Source organism: Dryobates pubescens, chromosome 9 (genome assembly GCF_014839835.1).
Source record: "Dryobates pubescens isolate bDryPub1 chromosome 9, bDryPub1.pri, whole genome shotgun sequence".
Classification (NCBI taxonomy): Eukaryota; Metazoa; Chordata; class Aves; order Piciformes; family Picidae; genus Dryobates; species Dryobates pubescens.
Genome location: NC_071620.1, coordinates 11398003 through 11411300, shown reverse-complemented (window position 1 = coordinate 11411300; position 13298 = coordinate 11398003). Strand labels below are relative to the sequence as shown.

Genomic DNA, 13298 nt, shown 5'->3' with positions numbered 1-13298 from the left:
TGTAGTCAGGAAGATCATACAATGAACAGCATTATTATTCTTCAGAAAGCAAAACCATAACTACCTGGTGTGCACTGTCATTTTACAGCTGCTGACCAGAAATGAAGACAAAAATGTTACTGCAAACTTAATTTCATGAACTACAGATTTCATCCCTCAGGTTTCACATGCTGACCCCCGTGGCAACCTATTTTATTGCTTCTCATCCTTGAAAAGACTGGCCCAATTTTATTTCTTTTTTTCTGCCTTTAACAGTTAAGTGCTTGACAAGCTAAACTCTTTCTTGTACAGGTTATTAAAAATACTATTGCCTACATCACCAAAACTGTGGGGCAAATAGGAGAGTTTAGTATTGTGAAATGATTAGGCATGGCATGGTGAACAGCTTATTTCTTTGGGGGACAAAAATAAAAGTACCAGTGCTCTGAGGTGAAGTGTACAACACTGTAGTCTGTGTAAACTGGGGTAGGATATTAACCACCCAAAAGTTAAGGCTTGTCCAGTTGTACAATAATGTAGTCTGTGTAAACTGGGGTAGGATATTAACCACCTAAAAGTTAAGGCTTGTCCAGTTTCCAAGGCATCTTAATTGTATGAAGTATCAGGAATGAAAAAGGAGATTCATCATAAGCAAACAGGTGAACCAGAGCTAATATTCATCTTGAGTCCGCAGCAGTAATTCAGTATGTATAACAGACATTTTTTAACTGCTTTGTAAGGAATTAAAGCATCTGAAAATGGCAATGGAATAGCAGTGGAATATGTATTTATTTAGGTGTAGTTCAGAAGTAAACCCAAATTGAGTAACCAAACATGCTGAACAGGAGAGCACTTCAGGAACAAAGTGAGCTATTTTGCATTGGTATATGAAATGGAAGCCAGCAATTGTCACTAATGGTGTGCAGTAGTGGACACACAGAACTGGGCCAGGGGAAAAACCCATTAACTTTTGCCCCAGTTTTGTATTGGGCAGTGTGCCATCTCAAAACAGCTGAAGAGCAAAGTCATTAATTTTGGCATTCTAGGATAGAAAGAGCCAAGGATAATGCCAGTTTTCATTTGCAAGCAATTAATACATGTGATAGGGAAAAAACCCAAAACAGTATAACAGATGTGTACTGTGCAGCTGAAAAACAGCCAAGGCAAATTCCCACCTAAAGACCTGGAAGTTGCCATTGCTGCATCACCAGTGGCTGTGGCTCTGCACTACTGTTATGCTGAAGCCCAGGCACAGTGTAGCAGCAAGCCTGGACCTTCACCAAGCACTCAAAGAATCCTTGAAGCTTTTCTGCAGAGCACACTGATAACTTAGCATTATTAGTATGATACTGGTGGATAGGAGAAGGCAGGAACAGTCTAGCAAAGACTGAAGGAGAAGATACTGCTAGAAGTTCAATGAAAAGGGTAAATCTTTTGCTATGTGCTCATTAGAAACAGTGATCTCTAAAATGCTTCAGACCATCATATGAATATTTTAGCCCAAATGGGTAACTGAGTACATTTCCAATTTCAAGAGGCAGACCCTGTCCTGTGTTGAACTGGTGGAGCACAGAGGCTTTGCCTGCCCACCCACTTGTGATTTTCTCTTCAACTTTTCATGCAAATCATTGAACCCCAGGTATTTTGTCCCATTTCCTTGCATCTGTGCCATTAGGTTGAGCAGAAAGTATCACTAATACTCTGCCAAAAGTTACTGCTTGCTCTTCCAAGCATCACTTAACAGAGCATTTAACCTGGTCTAACTTCCAAATTCATCTTACAGTTTGTAATAAGTGCTTCAAGCAGTAATTTGCACCAAAATGCTAATTAGTTCCCATGCATAAAACAATGTGTTAATTATTAAGCAGGTATGTTACATGTATGTCATGTGTGTTACAAGAACATGTCAGCATCAATCCTCAAGTAATGTTGGTTCCTAAGCCTCTCACTTGGCATGTGCTGTGCAGTACTCACCTGTTGTTTCTGGCTTGGTTTAAAACTGAAGCCTCAAGTGCTCCAGGCCCTACCACACAAGCAAAATGAGCTTCTGCCAGGCTGGCAGTTCCGATAGACCACCTCATTTTTAGGTCATTTCTCCTTCATTACTACCTGCTCTGAGAGGCCAGATTCAGTTCCCATTATCAGTCCTTTAGAACCTAGTCCCTTCCACATAGAGGCAAGATTTGCTCACTCCTGTCCAATGCACTGTTTTAACCAAATGTGGTGTGGGCCACGTGGCTGCTTTTCATGACCTGAAACCCTTATGACGCAGTTTGTTGTTGCAACTTCTGTTAATAGATGAAAGTATTTAAAACAAATTAAATCATTAGTACACCAGGTTTGTGAGGTAAAGAGTTTAATGAATACATAAAGCACATGTAAAGCAAAAGATGAAAACAATTGTTACAACCACCATGAGGCATATTAAAAAAAAATAAACCAAAACAACATTAAAAGTTTCCAAGCATGTTGCTTGCACAGCAGGTTTTACAAACCAGTGCATCACCAGCAATACCACTCCCTGAAATATCAGACTCGGAAAGGAAAATCACAGTCAGTGCTTACTTCAATCACAGCGTATACTAGTCGGACTAGCATTGATTACACTACTTTTCAAAGCCTTCGTGGTACTGTGGAACACATCAAAGCTCACACACCAAATGTGAATTATTATTTCAAAGCATGGCTCCTAAAGGTTTTGCCTGTGCACCTTTATTGCAACCCTTTTATACAGAATACAGAATTAACCAGGTTGGGAGAGACCTTTGAGATCACCAAGCCCACCCTATCACCCAACGCCATCTAATCAACTAAACCATGGCACTAAGTGCAGATCCCCATTCCAGCAGCGGCTTAACTTAAGGGTGGGTTTGGAAATGCTGATCCTAAACCCCAGTTCTGCTCATCTTGAGACCTTCAGCCCCACTGCTCCTCACACCTTGTCTTGTCTGTAGGAGGGAGAAGCTCCATGCCCACCTTCCCTATTCCGTGCACCCGAACACGTGTATATTGGGAAGGAAATACAGGAGCAAGGCTTCATACAGGCAACAGGAGAACATTACAAGAAGACTGCATACAAAACTGAAGCAAAAATGTGGAAACCATAAAAATTGGTTTAATCTTTCATGAAGTCTGGCCTTGGTCTACGATTTGCTGCCACAACATTTTGTTTTGTTGCACTTGTGTCACGAATGTGGTTTAAAGTTTAGTATGTTAATGCATAATGTTAAACCAGGACAGGGTAAGTTCCCTGTTTCACAATCCAAGCTTTAGTAGGCAAAACAAAGACTTTCCAAACGCATGAACAACTGCGTGAAAGAAACGGAACAGCATTCAGGACGTACTGAAGTTGAATACAAGCTAATAACTGGGAAGCACAACAAAGAGTTGGTCATTTTAACAGACTTGCTTTTAGGCTTTACAAGTATTTAGATAAATATGAAGATTTGGAAAAAACCAAAGATAGTAACTTATAGCTATGCTCATGTCTTGCATGCTTTGTAGAATGTCTGCACTGCACTTTCTTTCTGGGGACCCTTTAAAATTCTTCTTCAGTACAATTGAATTTAGGCTGTGCACAGCGATTGTTTTGTTTAGAATATTCTACCTTAGGAGAAAATCTGAGGAACACAAAATTCAAGCTGGTTTTGATTACATTTCAGTTATCAAAAATTCTGATGGGGCAGGGGTTGGGAGAACAATGGCAAAATCATTTGCTGCTCTGCTTAGAGGAGAAGAATGGCTGTAGGTTCTAGTATTTCTATTTTTATTTACTGCCACAGGACTCCCACACACTTAATTTAACTTCAGAATTCCAGGGTAAGAGAGAACCTGCTCCACGCAAGAAAAGGAGGCCACGAAACAGACCTCACTTTGTTCCGACCCCACCTTTCCACACACAATAGTGAATATTATTCACTAATAATGTACTTTTCAGCTGTTGATGCGAGATGGAAATGCCTCCACAAAGAATTTGTGTGTTTTGCTTGAATGTCAGCCCTAAATCTGTACAAAGAGCAAGTGTTGCCTTTGCATTCCAGTGCTCGCTGGTGTGGGTAGTGGAGATACACGTTCCCACTGGGGCACGGGCTGGCTGAAAAGGGAAGATTGCAAGAAAGGCAGCTGCAGAATTGCTTGGAGGTGCTTCAAAAATTAAATCAGACACGAGTGCAAGCAAATAAACAGAAGCTCTCCCACTTCAAGCCTTGGAAACTCATCCTTTAAGGTGCTTTTCATGGTATCTTATTTACCAAAGACCTCTTGTTTACTTAGTGGAGTCTGGAAAACTGCCAAAGGACTTTATTCTATTACAGCTCATCCGTGAACACCTTCATCATCCAGCAGTACTCTGACACTCTACAGAATTCAGCAAGTAACAGCTGTTCAGGTTTTAAGCACAAATAAGACTACTAGACAGCTAGATTTCCTCTGCATACACATCTATAAATAAACACCACCACAAGCTTTCCTTGATACCAGAAACCAAACAGCATTGATTCAAAGGTTAATTAAATAATAATAGTCAAAACAACTGCCTGTGCCACTTGCTCAGTATTTCCTGCACTGAAAGCCCCCTATGATGGTGCTTCCTGGGACATGGCTTCATGCACCAATATTACCACTGTGTAAAGCAGTGCTAGAGATGCCTTAGCACTGGAAGTGATAATGTGACTGACTCTTGCCATCATCAAATTTTCTCTTTGCTTCCAGCTGAGACCTGCAAGTCAGGAATCCATTACATTATATATTGTTGTTCTTAAAATTATATATATATAATTACTTGGTAAAACATGTCTGAATTGTCCATAGTTCTGTACTGTTTTGTAGACATCTAAGTGCTTTGAAATAGCAGTTTCCTGAAGAGCAACACAGCTGAGACATATCCTATCCTCTCATACATGATTACACAGAAATCTGGGAGGAATCATAGTGATTGTGTTCACACCAAAGGATGAACTACAGAATCAGTACAACCTGCAGCCACCTTCTGAAGTCCTCACTACTCAGAAGTGAGTTGGTCGGTTGTATTGCTAAGCGAGAACGTGCGTACCCCTGCATAGGCTCTATGCAGAATCTAAGTTTTTGGTATTGTTTCCTTGGTGCACACAAAGAGCATTTCGTATCCTACTTTTCACTGAGTGACACAGTATATGAATAAAGCAGCAAGAGTTGAGCTAGCCAACGAGGTTAGAGAAAACAGCAGTGTTGGGAACAGTCTGGTATTTGTAGGAACAGTCAGAAAAGTGCTTTTCTTCATTCTCTCAGCAACTGCTTGTTACCATGCGTGACCATTACATACCTACAGACACAACTGCTTCATTGCCAAGTCTTTATCATGAGCAGGCCTCAGTTTGTAAATGTGAAAAACACACAGCTTGCTTAGTACTGGCTACCAAATAGGAGAAGCTCCTGGTTTTCAGTTTCTAGAGTATTTTTGATCCAGTGGTCTATACATTACAACAACTGTTCAGGGAAGGGCTACAATACAGTGTGCTTCAAAGTCTGGAGCTATGAAGGACACTGACAGCCTGCAACCATTACACCATCACAAATCAGTTTCAAACCAGAGGGCAGAAGGTATCATGCAACGCTCCGAGACAGCCAGTTTGGGAAAGCTGCCTGTGCTAACCCATCCCAGCAAGCATCACCGGTTAGAAGTATGTAACAGACAGCAAAGGTCGTCAAAGGCATTGCAAAACTTCGGCCCAGCCAGCAACTATGAGCATTGCTTTTTGCAGCACACAACTACATCAAACATTGTACTCAGGTAAAACAAAGGTTTTACAGCCCTGCAGTAGTTACCATGCAGATGCTTCTGTACTGTGTGAACACGCACACAAACACAAGGCTCCACTTCTCATTTATGTGACAGAGAGTACAGTGGAAATATCTTAAACTTTGCCATTCAAACAATAAAGAACATACCACCTAAATAAAGTTATGAGAGGGTGTGGGTTATTCTTGGAAAAGGAGAGAATTCGAGTAATTTCCTTTCATCAACACCTTGTTTTCCAATTCATAATGAAGAAATGGTTGGTTGTGCAATTTCTAATGTGAATGCTTGGAATAGAAATCTTCCCTTCTTGCCAGAATAAAGCAGCTGGACTATGTTACACACCTGGGAGTCAGGACAGTATCTGTCAAGCCATCTCCTCAGCAGTGCTATCAACTGACCTTACAACCTGCTCTTGCACAAGCGGGCTGAGAATCTGGCCACAGTTGGTTTTTTTGTCTATTTCCCAGTCTGTCTCTCAGTGACAAACTATCTGGAGACAGTCTTGCATTCAGTGCTCTCATCCAGCTCGGTTTTGCAAATACTTAAGAACAACTCACAAAAGCAGACTGATGTTTCTCTAAGTGGCACAACATAGAAATGCATACAATGCAGCACATAGAACGGTCATAAAAACCCTCAGCAATATTCCTACAGCCACCTGGATTTCTAATACTCCTTGTTACTACCCAGAACAGTTAGTTCCTTGTTTCCCAGATCTATAATTTTTGTTGTTGTTGTTTTCAGTTAAAAGCCAAGCATGAAAAGACACACTTGCAAGTACCATCTTGCTGGCTAAGTCAACTCTTGCATTCTAGCAGTTACACCTTCCTCTCAGTCCCACCCTTCCTGTGTAACTGTACTTTATTTTGCGGTAGCTGTGCGGTTCTCTATTCCTCAGAGCTCACCTTTCCCCGCCGGGGAACGTGTCTTTCACCTCCAAAGAATCTGCCCAGCGAGTCAAGTAGACCCGAGTCTCTGTGCCTTGGGGATCCATGTCTCGCGTGGTCTGTAGTGCTCGCGGATGCCATTTTTGATCCGTACCGGAACGAGGAACGTTTTTGCGAAGCCATCAAATCCGAGTTCTCTGAAGCTGCTGCACTGTCCTCTTGGATGGTCTGTAGCTCGTCTGACTCTGAGGGCCGATCTTTGAAGGTGTTGTCTTCTCTTCCTGGGGCATCTCGGGAAAAGAGGCGGATCAAGTGGGGGCGACCGGTCGTGTCAGCTGGGTTGGCCTCGGGCCAGGCATTCTTCGGGTCCGCTGTGCCTTTGGAGTCTGTCACCGCTGGGCTCTTCGTGGAGGTCCCATTGTTCTGATTCACATCTGCCTCTCCTGCAAACAACAAGGATGAGATATGAATACAGGCCTGTGAAAAACAGCCCTGGAACAATGCTGCTTTCTTTCCCTTGCCTTGAGACGCTCATTTCATACAAACCCTGTAATATGTGCAGTTGTAATGAAACTATGTTCTCTACCAGCCTGTAAGAACATTAAGCTATCTTGGAACTGAAACCAGGATGATGTTCTCACACAAAATTTGCAGTAGTTCTAGGTGATTTTTTTTAATTACTAATTAAATCAAATGCATTTGTAACTAGATGAAATAGCACAGGCTTACCCATGAGGAGACTGTATCGGTGAAGCAATCAGAATGCCCATAATTTTTCCCTTGAAGACCGCAACTCTTAAAATGTGTTGTTTTTCTCCAAAATGGGAAAATAAAGCAAACAATGTTGCAGGCCTGTGCCTTTGCAAGTGCACCTTCCCTGTCCACAGGGTCAGAGCTTTGTGTTTTGTCCCCTTTTGGAATTCCTCACTGTAACTTCAATACCAATCACACAAGTGTAAGGAGGGGAGGCTTTTTCCCACTTTTTAAGTTGTCCTCTCTTCAAAAAGGCAAAGGGTGCTGTTAATGAGACGCATTCCAATTTCTGATTGGCCTCCCATGACAGTTTTTCTCCGTGGATTGATCCTAGCACTTGGCATACCATGTTCTCACACTGATGCTGAAGGCCTAGAGCAACACGGTCTGATTTGCATTTAGTGCTTGTGAGAAGCAATTATCAGAAACTGATGATCTCTCAGCCAAGAAAGGTGCCAAGACAGACCTCTGTGGTGTCAGTGAAATGTCTGCTGCTTTCTCCACTGTTGTGTTCTGATGCAAGCAGTAAAAGATGTGAGAAGAACCAGCTGCAGCACACTTAACCCTTAAACTGTAGTAGCTATTTCTGTCAGTGACAAAAAGATTTATGGAGGTTTTTAGAATCTCTGCTATTGTTCCTGCTGTTCTAAAGCAAACTGCCCCCACTGACAAACACGTCTTATCTCCAGGGAACACCAAAAGACTGCTAGTAGGTCATGGCTTGAGAAGCAATCTTCAGGGCAGACACACAATCACTCTGTGTCTAAAACATTTTTTGAGTTAATGGGACTCAAAATCTCAGAAATAAGTTAGTCATGTTGCCTATAGGGTCTTCTAATTGCCTCAGTTACATCCCCAATTGATTTGGCCCTCGCTGCCATGGGAGAGAGAGGTTCTGGCAACCACTGTCACGTTTTCAAAGGCTCAAGTACTTTGCTGATTCACCAGAGCAATTTTAGACTTGACACGGTCATTTCATTTGATTTCGCCCACCCACAGGGCACTGAAGAAACCTTTTCTCAGAACTGAGAACAACTGAAATAATTCAATGAATAATGACACAAGGCAGTAATGATGGCTTCTGCAAATATACAGCAGTACCTAAGGTACAATTTGATGTGATCAGTCTGCTACAGGATTTTTGTATTGCTATGCAGTTTCTTTTTTCTTCTGTGGAAACCACCTAGAAAATGTTGGGGAACTTCAAGAATATTTTCTTTGGTTAAAACATCTGATAGGATTTCTCAGGAATACAATTATTTAACCAATGCTAACTGTGAATGAAGACCTTGAAGACCTTATTGGGGGGGGGGGAAGGAAAACATCTGCAGGCAACACTGGGATTTGGGTTTTCCTGAGAATGAGCTTTCAAACTTATCAGAAACTATTAAACCTCCCAAATGATTTTCTGAATTGAATGAAAGAGAAAGTAACGATCTTGGGTATATGACACGTTCTAGAACTGCAAAACATTTTAAACAGTAACTCTAAGCCTAGATTCTATACCATAATACAAATCCATTCAAGGGCAGAAAAAGAAGAACAAACAAAAGAGCTATTGTATTTAATTAAATGCATTAACAAAACACCAGAGCATCTGCATACTAATATTTTTTGATAACAGTTGTTCTTTGTGTCACTGAATACGGGTATTGGGAAGCAACAAAGGAGGGTATTTGTGCCACAAAAGTAGCTTCTCCCAATGCATACCCAGTAAGCTATAATGTGCACATCTTTCTGTATGCTTTATTTCAGTAATGAAAGCACACACTTAAGTTTCCTCTAGTTTTTCTGCATGTTCAAGTCTTCTCTAATATGTTAAAAAAACCCCATATAATAGATACTGTTAATGTTTGAGCTCACTAATCAAAGTCTTCAAGTTCATTAGGAGAGACAGATCCCTTTAATGATGTCTTAAGGATATCCAGAACTAATAGAGCATGTAAACATATGCTTATTTGTTCATTTAAAGATACATATTTAGACTTCTCCTATTAAAACCCATTATAAATGCTGTGCATATGATACTGATATTCTTTTGTTTCTCCCTGCAAGATGAAGTTCTCTCATTACATTAGAGCACCCTTCCTGTACTGTATCACTTGTACAAGAAAAAGCTGCTCAGGGAGGAAGAGGTCTTCAGGCATTTATATTTGTAAAATGGGTTAAAAAGTACAGCAGAATTCATTGTCATAGGCATTACCAGAAGGCTATTAAAGTGTTGTCTGTATTTAAGTGAATAAAGTCATTGAAAGCTGCAAAAGTGGGAACATGGGGAAAATCACATCCTCATATTAGCCCAAAAGCGGGAGGCAGCCAGATGCTGAGCAGTTAGAGGCATGGCCAAGGAAGGACCCCTGAAGGCAATGCCACCTTTCCATTTCCTCTCACTCTGTGCTGCTCTGGAGCCTGCTGCAGGCATAATTTCTCCTGTCCATGTTGGTCAAAGTGAACAAAAGCTGTTGGTCCCTGTATACAGTATGACTCCATTCCAAAATGAGGATGGACCAACATTTCTGAACAGTCTGTTAATGAAACAAAATAGAAATTCCAAAGGCACTTGCAATGAAACAACATTCAATCCAACCTCCTGCTGCCTTTAACAGGGGTTAGGCCACATATCAGCATTTTTGAAACCACTGTGCCTTAATGCTTGCTTAGTACTTTATCCCATTGCTTGAGAATCAAAGTAACACTTTACATAAGCCTCTCGTTATCTGGGACCTCTCAGCCTAGATGTTGGTTCAAGGAACAGCTACTATCAAGACCATGGAAACCTGTTTTACACAATCTCTGATGGGGTGTCCTTGGATACAAATACCCTTCTCAGAGGTCACTTGGTAGAGCTGATAGTCACTCCTCATGTGTACAGAAATCTGCAGTCTTCTTCCACACAGAAGGCAGCCCAGAAAGAAGTTGTTAAGCTAACGGTTGGAATGTGTTAAGTTTAATGCGTTAAGGATTACAAGATTTTCATCTCCCACTCCTTTCCAGTCTTGCTTTCTTGCAGATACTTGTAATTCCTCTCACATTTTTTTTATTGCTGCTCTCTCTACAAATGATGTAAAAGAAATGAGGAAAATTAAGCTGATAAAAGCTGAAGCATATTCTCCTATCTTGTTTTCTCAAGAGAAGCTTAGGTCAACAGCCACAGCAAACTGCAAATATTGATTGCAATAACACATGACAGCAGCTTAAATATTTGTAGGAAATCTTAAGAATTAAGCATTATTTACTCATTCCAAACACCTGAAAGTACCTTGTCAAATACACAACACTGAATACTTAGTCTATTTTATTGTAACTAGAGATTGCTGTGACTGATTACTGGTTTGCTTTTTCTTGGCCTTCATGTCTCAGGGTAAGAAGATGAAAATATTCTCACTTAACTCTAGGGACATTTTTAATCAACTTTTCATTTTAGCTTAAGTCATCTCTATTTATAAAGCAGTACTCTTCAGTATATAAAATACAATGTGTGTTTCCTGGTTTGTTTTTTTTTGTTTGGGTTTTTTGTTTTGGTTTGGTTTTTTTAGTTGGTTTTTTTTGGTCCTATTTCTTCTGTAAGACAACAACTGGACAGTTAAATATAATGCAACAGAGCTCTCAGTTATGAGTCAGCTATGTTTCAGCAAGTTTACTGAAATGCTGATAAGTAAAGCCTCTGAAATTTGTACTGACTTACCTGGTTCAAGTGACTAAAACAACAAAAGGTTCCACCTAAAATGTACTCAGCTTTGTAACACTGAAGACTTCAAGATGTACAGTAAGCTGTAGTGGTAAGGCATATGTGCAATGTATTAGTAATAGTTTGCCTTGCATTATTTAAGAGGCTGAAAAGCACTATTCTGGAACATATGGCTTTCAGTGATGTTCTGGTAATATCAGGGACATCTGAAAGAATGAAAATGACAGAAAGTGCACATCCATCAGCACTACATCTAAGCTGCCGCTGAGCATGTCTGGGTGCCAGCTCTGTGCTAAGAGGTCACAAAGATGATCTGAGGGCTGCAGCACCTCTGCTATGAGGATAGGCGAAGGGAGCTGGGGTTGTTCAGCAACTGTTTGGTGCTCAGCTGTATCAAAGGCAAGTGTAGCAAAACCTGTTCATCCTGCAGACCAGTGCAGACCACCTGTCAGAGAAGGAAGGCAAGTTCTGACTTCCAGCCAGAACTCTACTGCTGGAGATGGCGCCAAGAAGCGCAGCATGCAGTGGGAGTACCCACTGATCAGACCAGAAGGGAGACAAGGGGATGAGAGAATGCGTGCAAACCAAGTAAACTGGTGCAAAGAAAGGTTCAGCAAACAGAGCCATGGATCTCCTGCTCATTTGCCAAGTGGCTTTAGAAAAGGGAGGAGTTACCCAATCAAAATCCCTCGGGCAGTTCCAACTCCTCCTTGGGCACCAGTGAGAGGTACAATCCAGCTCCTGGTTTAGACTTCATCACAGTACAGCTCACAGCAGAATGGAGTGTCTACAGCCATTAGGCTATGCAATAGAAGTATGTTGGGAGGGGAGGAAAGAATTATGTCTGCATTGTTAGATCTGAACAGCAAAGCTTGATTCATCCTCATTATGCCAAGACACTGCAGACATGAAATGGCTCTCAGCCTAACTTCACTAATATGGTTAGGAGGCAATACGCCATCAGGCATTTCACTTCACAGATCTAATTACTGGGTTTGTCTGATGCTTGTCAAACTGTTGGAAATCAATTTTGAACAAATATTTTTCTTTGGAATAGATGGCATGCAGCATAATTGTGAAACAAACAGTTGGTTATAGCTCTGAACACGACTCAAACCAATCTGCTGGTGCATTTAGCCTTTACACAAACATTTTTCCCATTTTCTAGCAGAATGAATGCAGAGAGAGGTGCCAGTGTGTCTCATAACACAGATTCACATGAGTTAACTCCTCTCCTACTGCAGTCAGCCAAGAGATTGCTTCCATTACAGCTTACTGTCTTCCCTCCCTCCTCACCACAGTTTATCACTTTCAGGGTGGGGGAAAAAATCCACCCAAAGCCAAATTTTCTCCTAAGCTTTGGGAGTAAATGAAGGAAGAATGTTTTTCTGCACAATAGACTTAGCTTTTCTTATGGGCTAGTAAAGGTGTAGACCAAACCTCCATAAAAATAAGCAGCTTTCTGCTAAGCATAACAAGCACATTTTTGACTTTCCTCCCTCATGGCATACACTAGACGTTATAGAGCATATAAAGTTCTTACCAGACAAGAATGGAAAGTTGTGAAGGTTTCCATTCCCTTGAGTTCAGTACACTTCCACAGTGATTAGATGAAGCAGCAAGTAAGAGGTCTCTTGTGGCACAACTTTCCTTACAATAGACCTTACTACTAAAACTACAGTATAAAGCAGAAGCCCCTAGCTGGCCCAGTATAGATTGACTCATAAATACCTGTTACTACAGAGCTGCATTTACTTCTGTTGAACACAGCTGAACAAAATACCAAGTTTAAGCCAATAAAAATCACTGGATAAGCCTGTGGAAAAGGGTTGCACTGCTTTGGTAAAGGCACAACACAATGTTAGAGCTGACATTTTCCCTGCATTGTTGTGGATAGATGACTGGAACTTCCACATAAAATTTGATGAGATGAGTCTGACGAATGCTGCTTCCCTGAATTCCTGATGCCTTGTGCAATACCGATTCTTAGCTGTTCTCTGCAGGCAGCATTTTGCCCCGAGAGAGAGATACTTCCTGACTCAAAATCAATAGGTCAGACAGGATCTCTTCAGTCTAGACCTTTGCTAATACCTGCATCTTGGGACAATTTCTTTCAGACTCACACAAGAACTCATCTCTCCAAGTGAAGAACTTCTTGGCCCTCTCCTGCTGAAGAACAGCCATCGAGGGGGTGAAGCTTGGCCTTGAAGAACAG

General features: G+C 41.2%; 1 protein-coding gene across 3 annotated transcripts in view; it reads right to left on the bottom strand.

The window, feature by feature from the left end:
• Positions 1–13298, bottom strand: part of MBP (myelin basic protein) — a 125080-nt gene that overhangs the window by 13599 nt on the left and 98183 nt on the right. For all 3 annotated transcript variants that reach the window (XM_054164001.1, XM_054163999.1, XM_054164000.1), the window contains exon 4: positions 6661–7085. In XM_054164001.1, coding sequence (XP_054019976.1) covers positions 6661–7085 — 425 coding nt within the window. The remainder of the gene's footprint in view (positions 1–6660; positions 7086–13298) is intronic.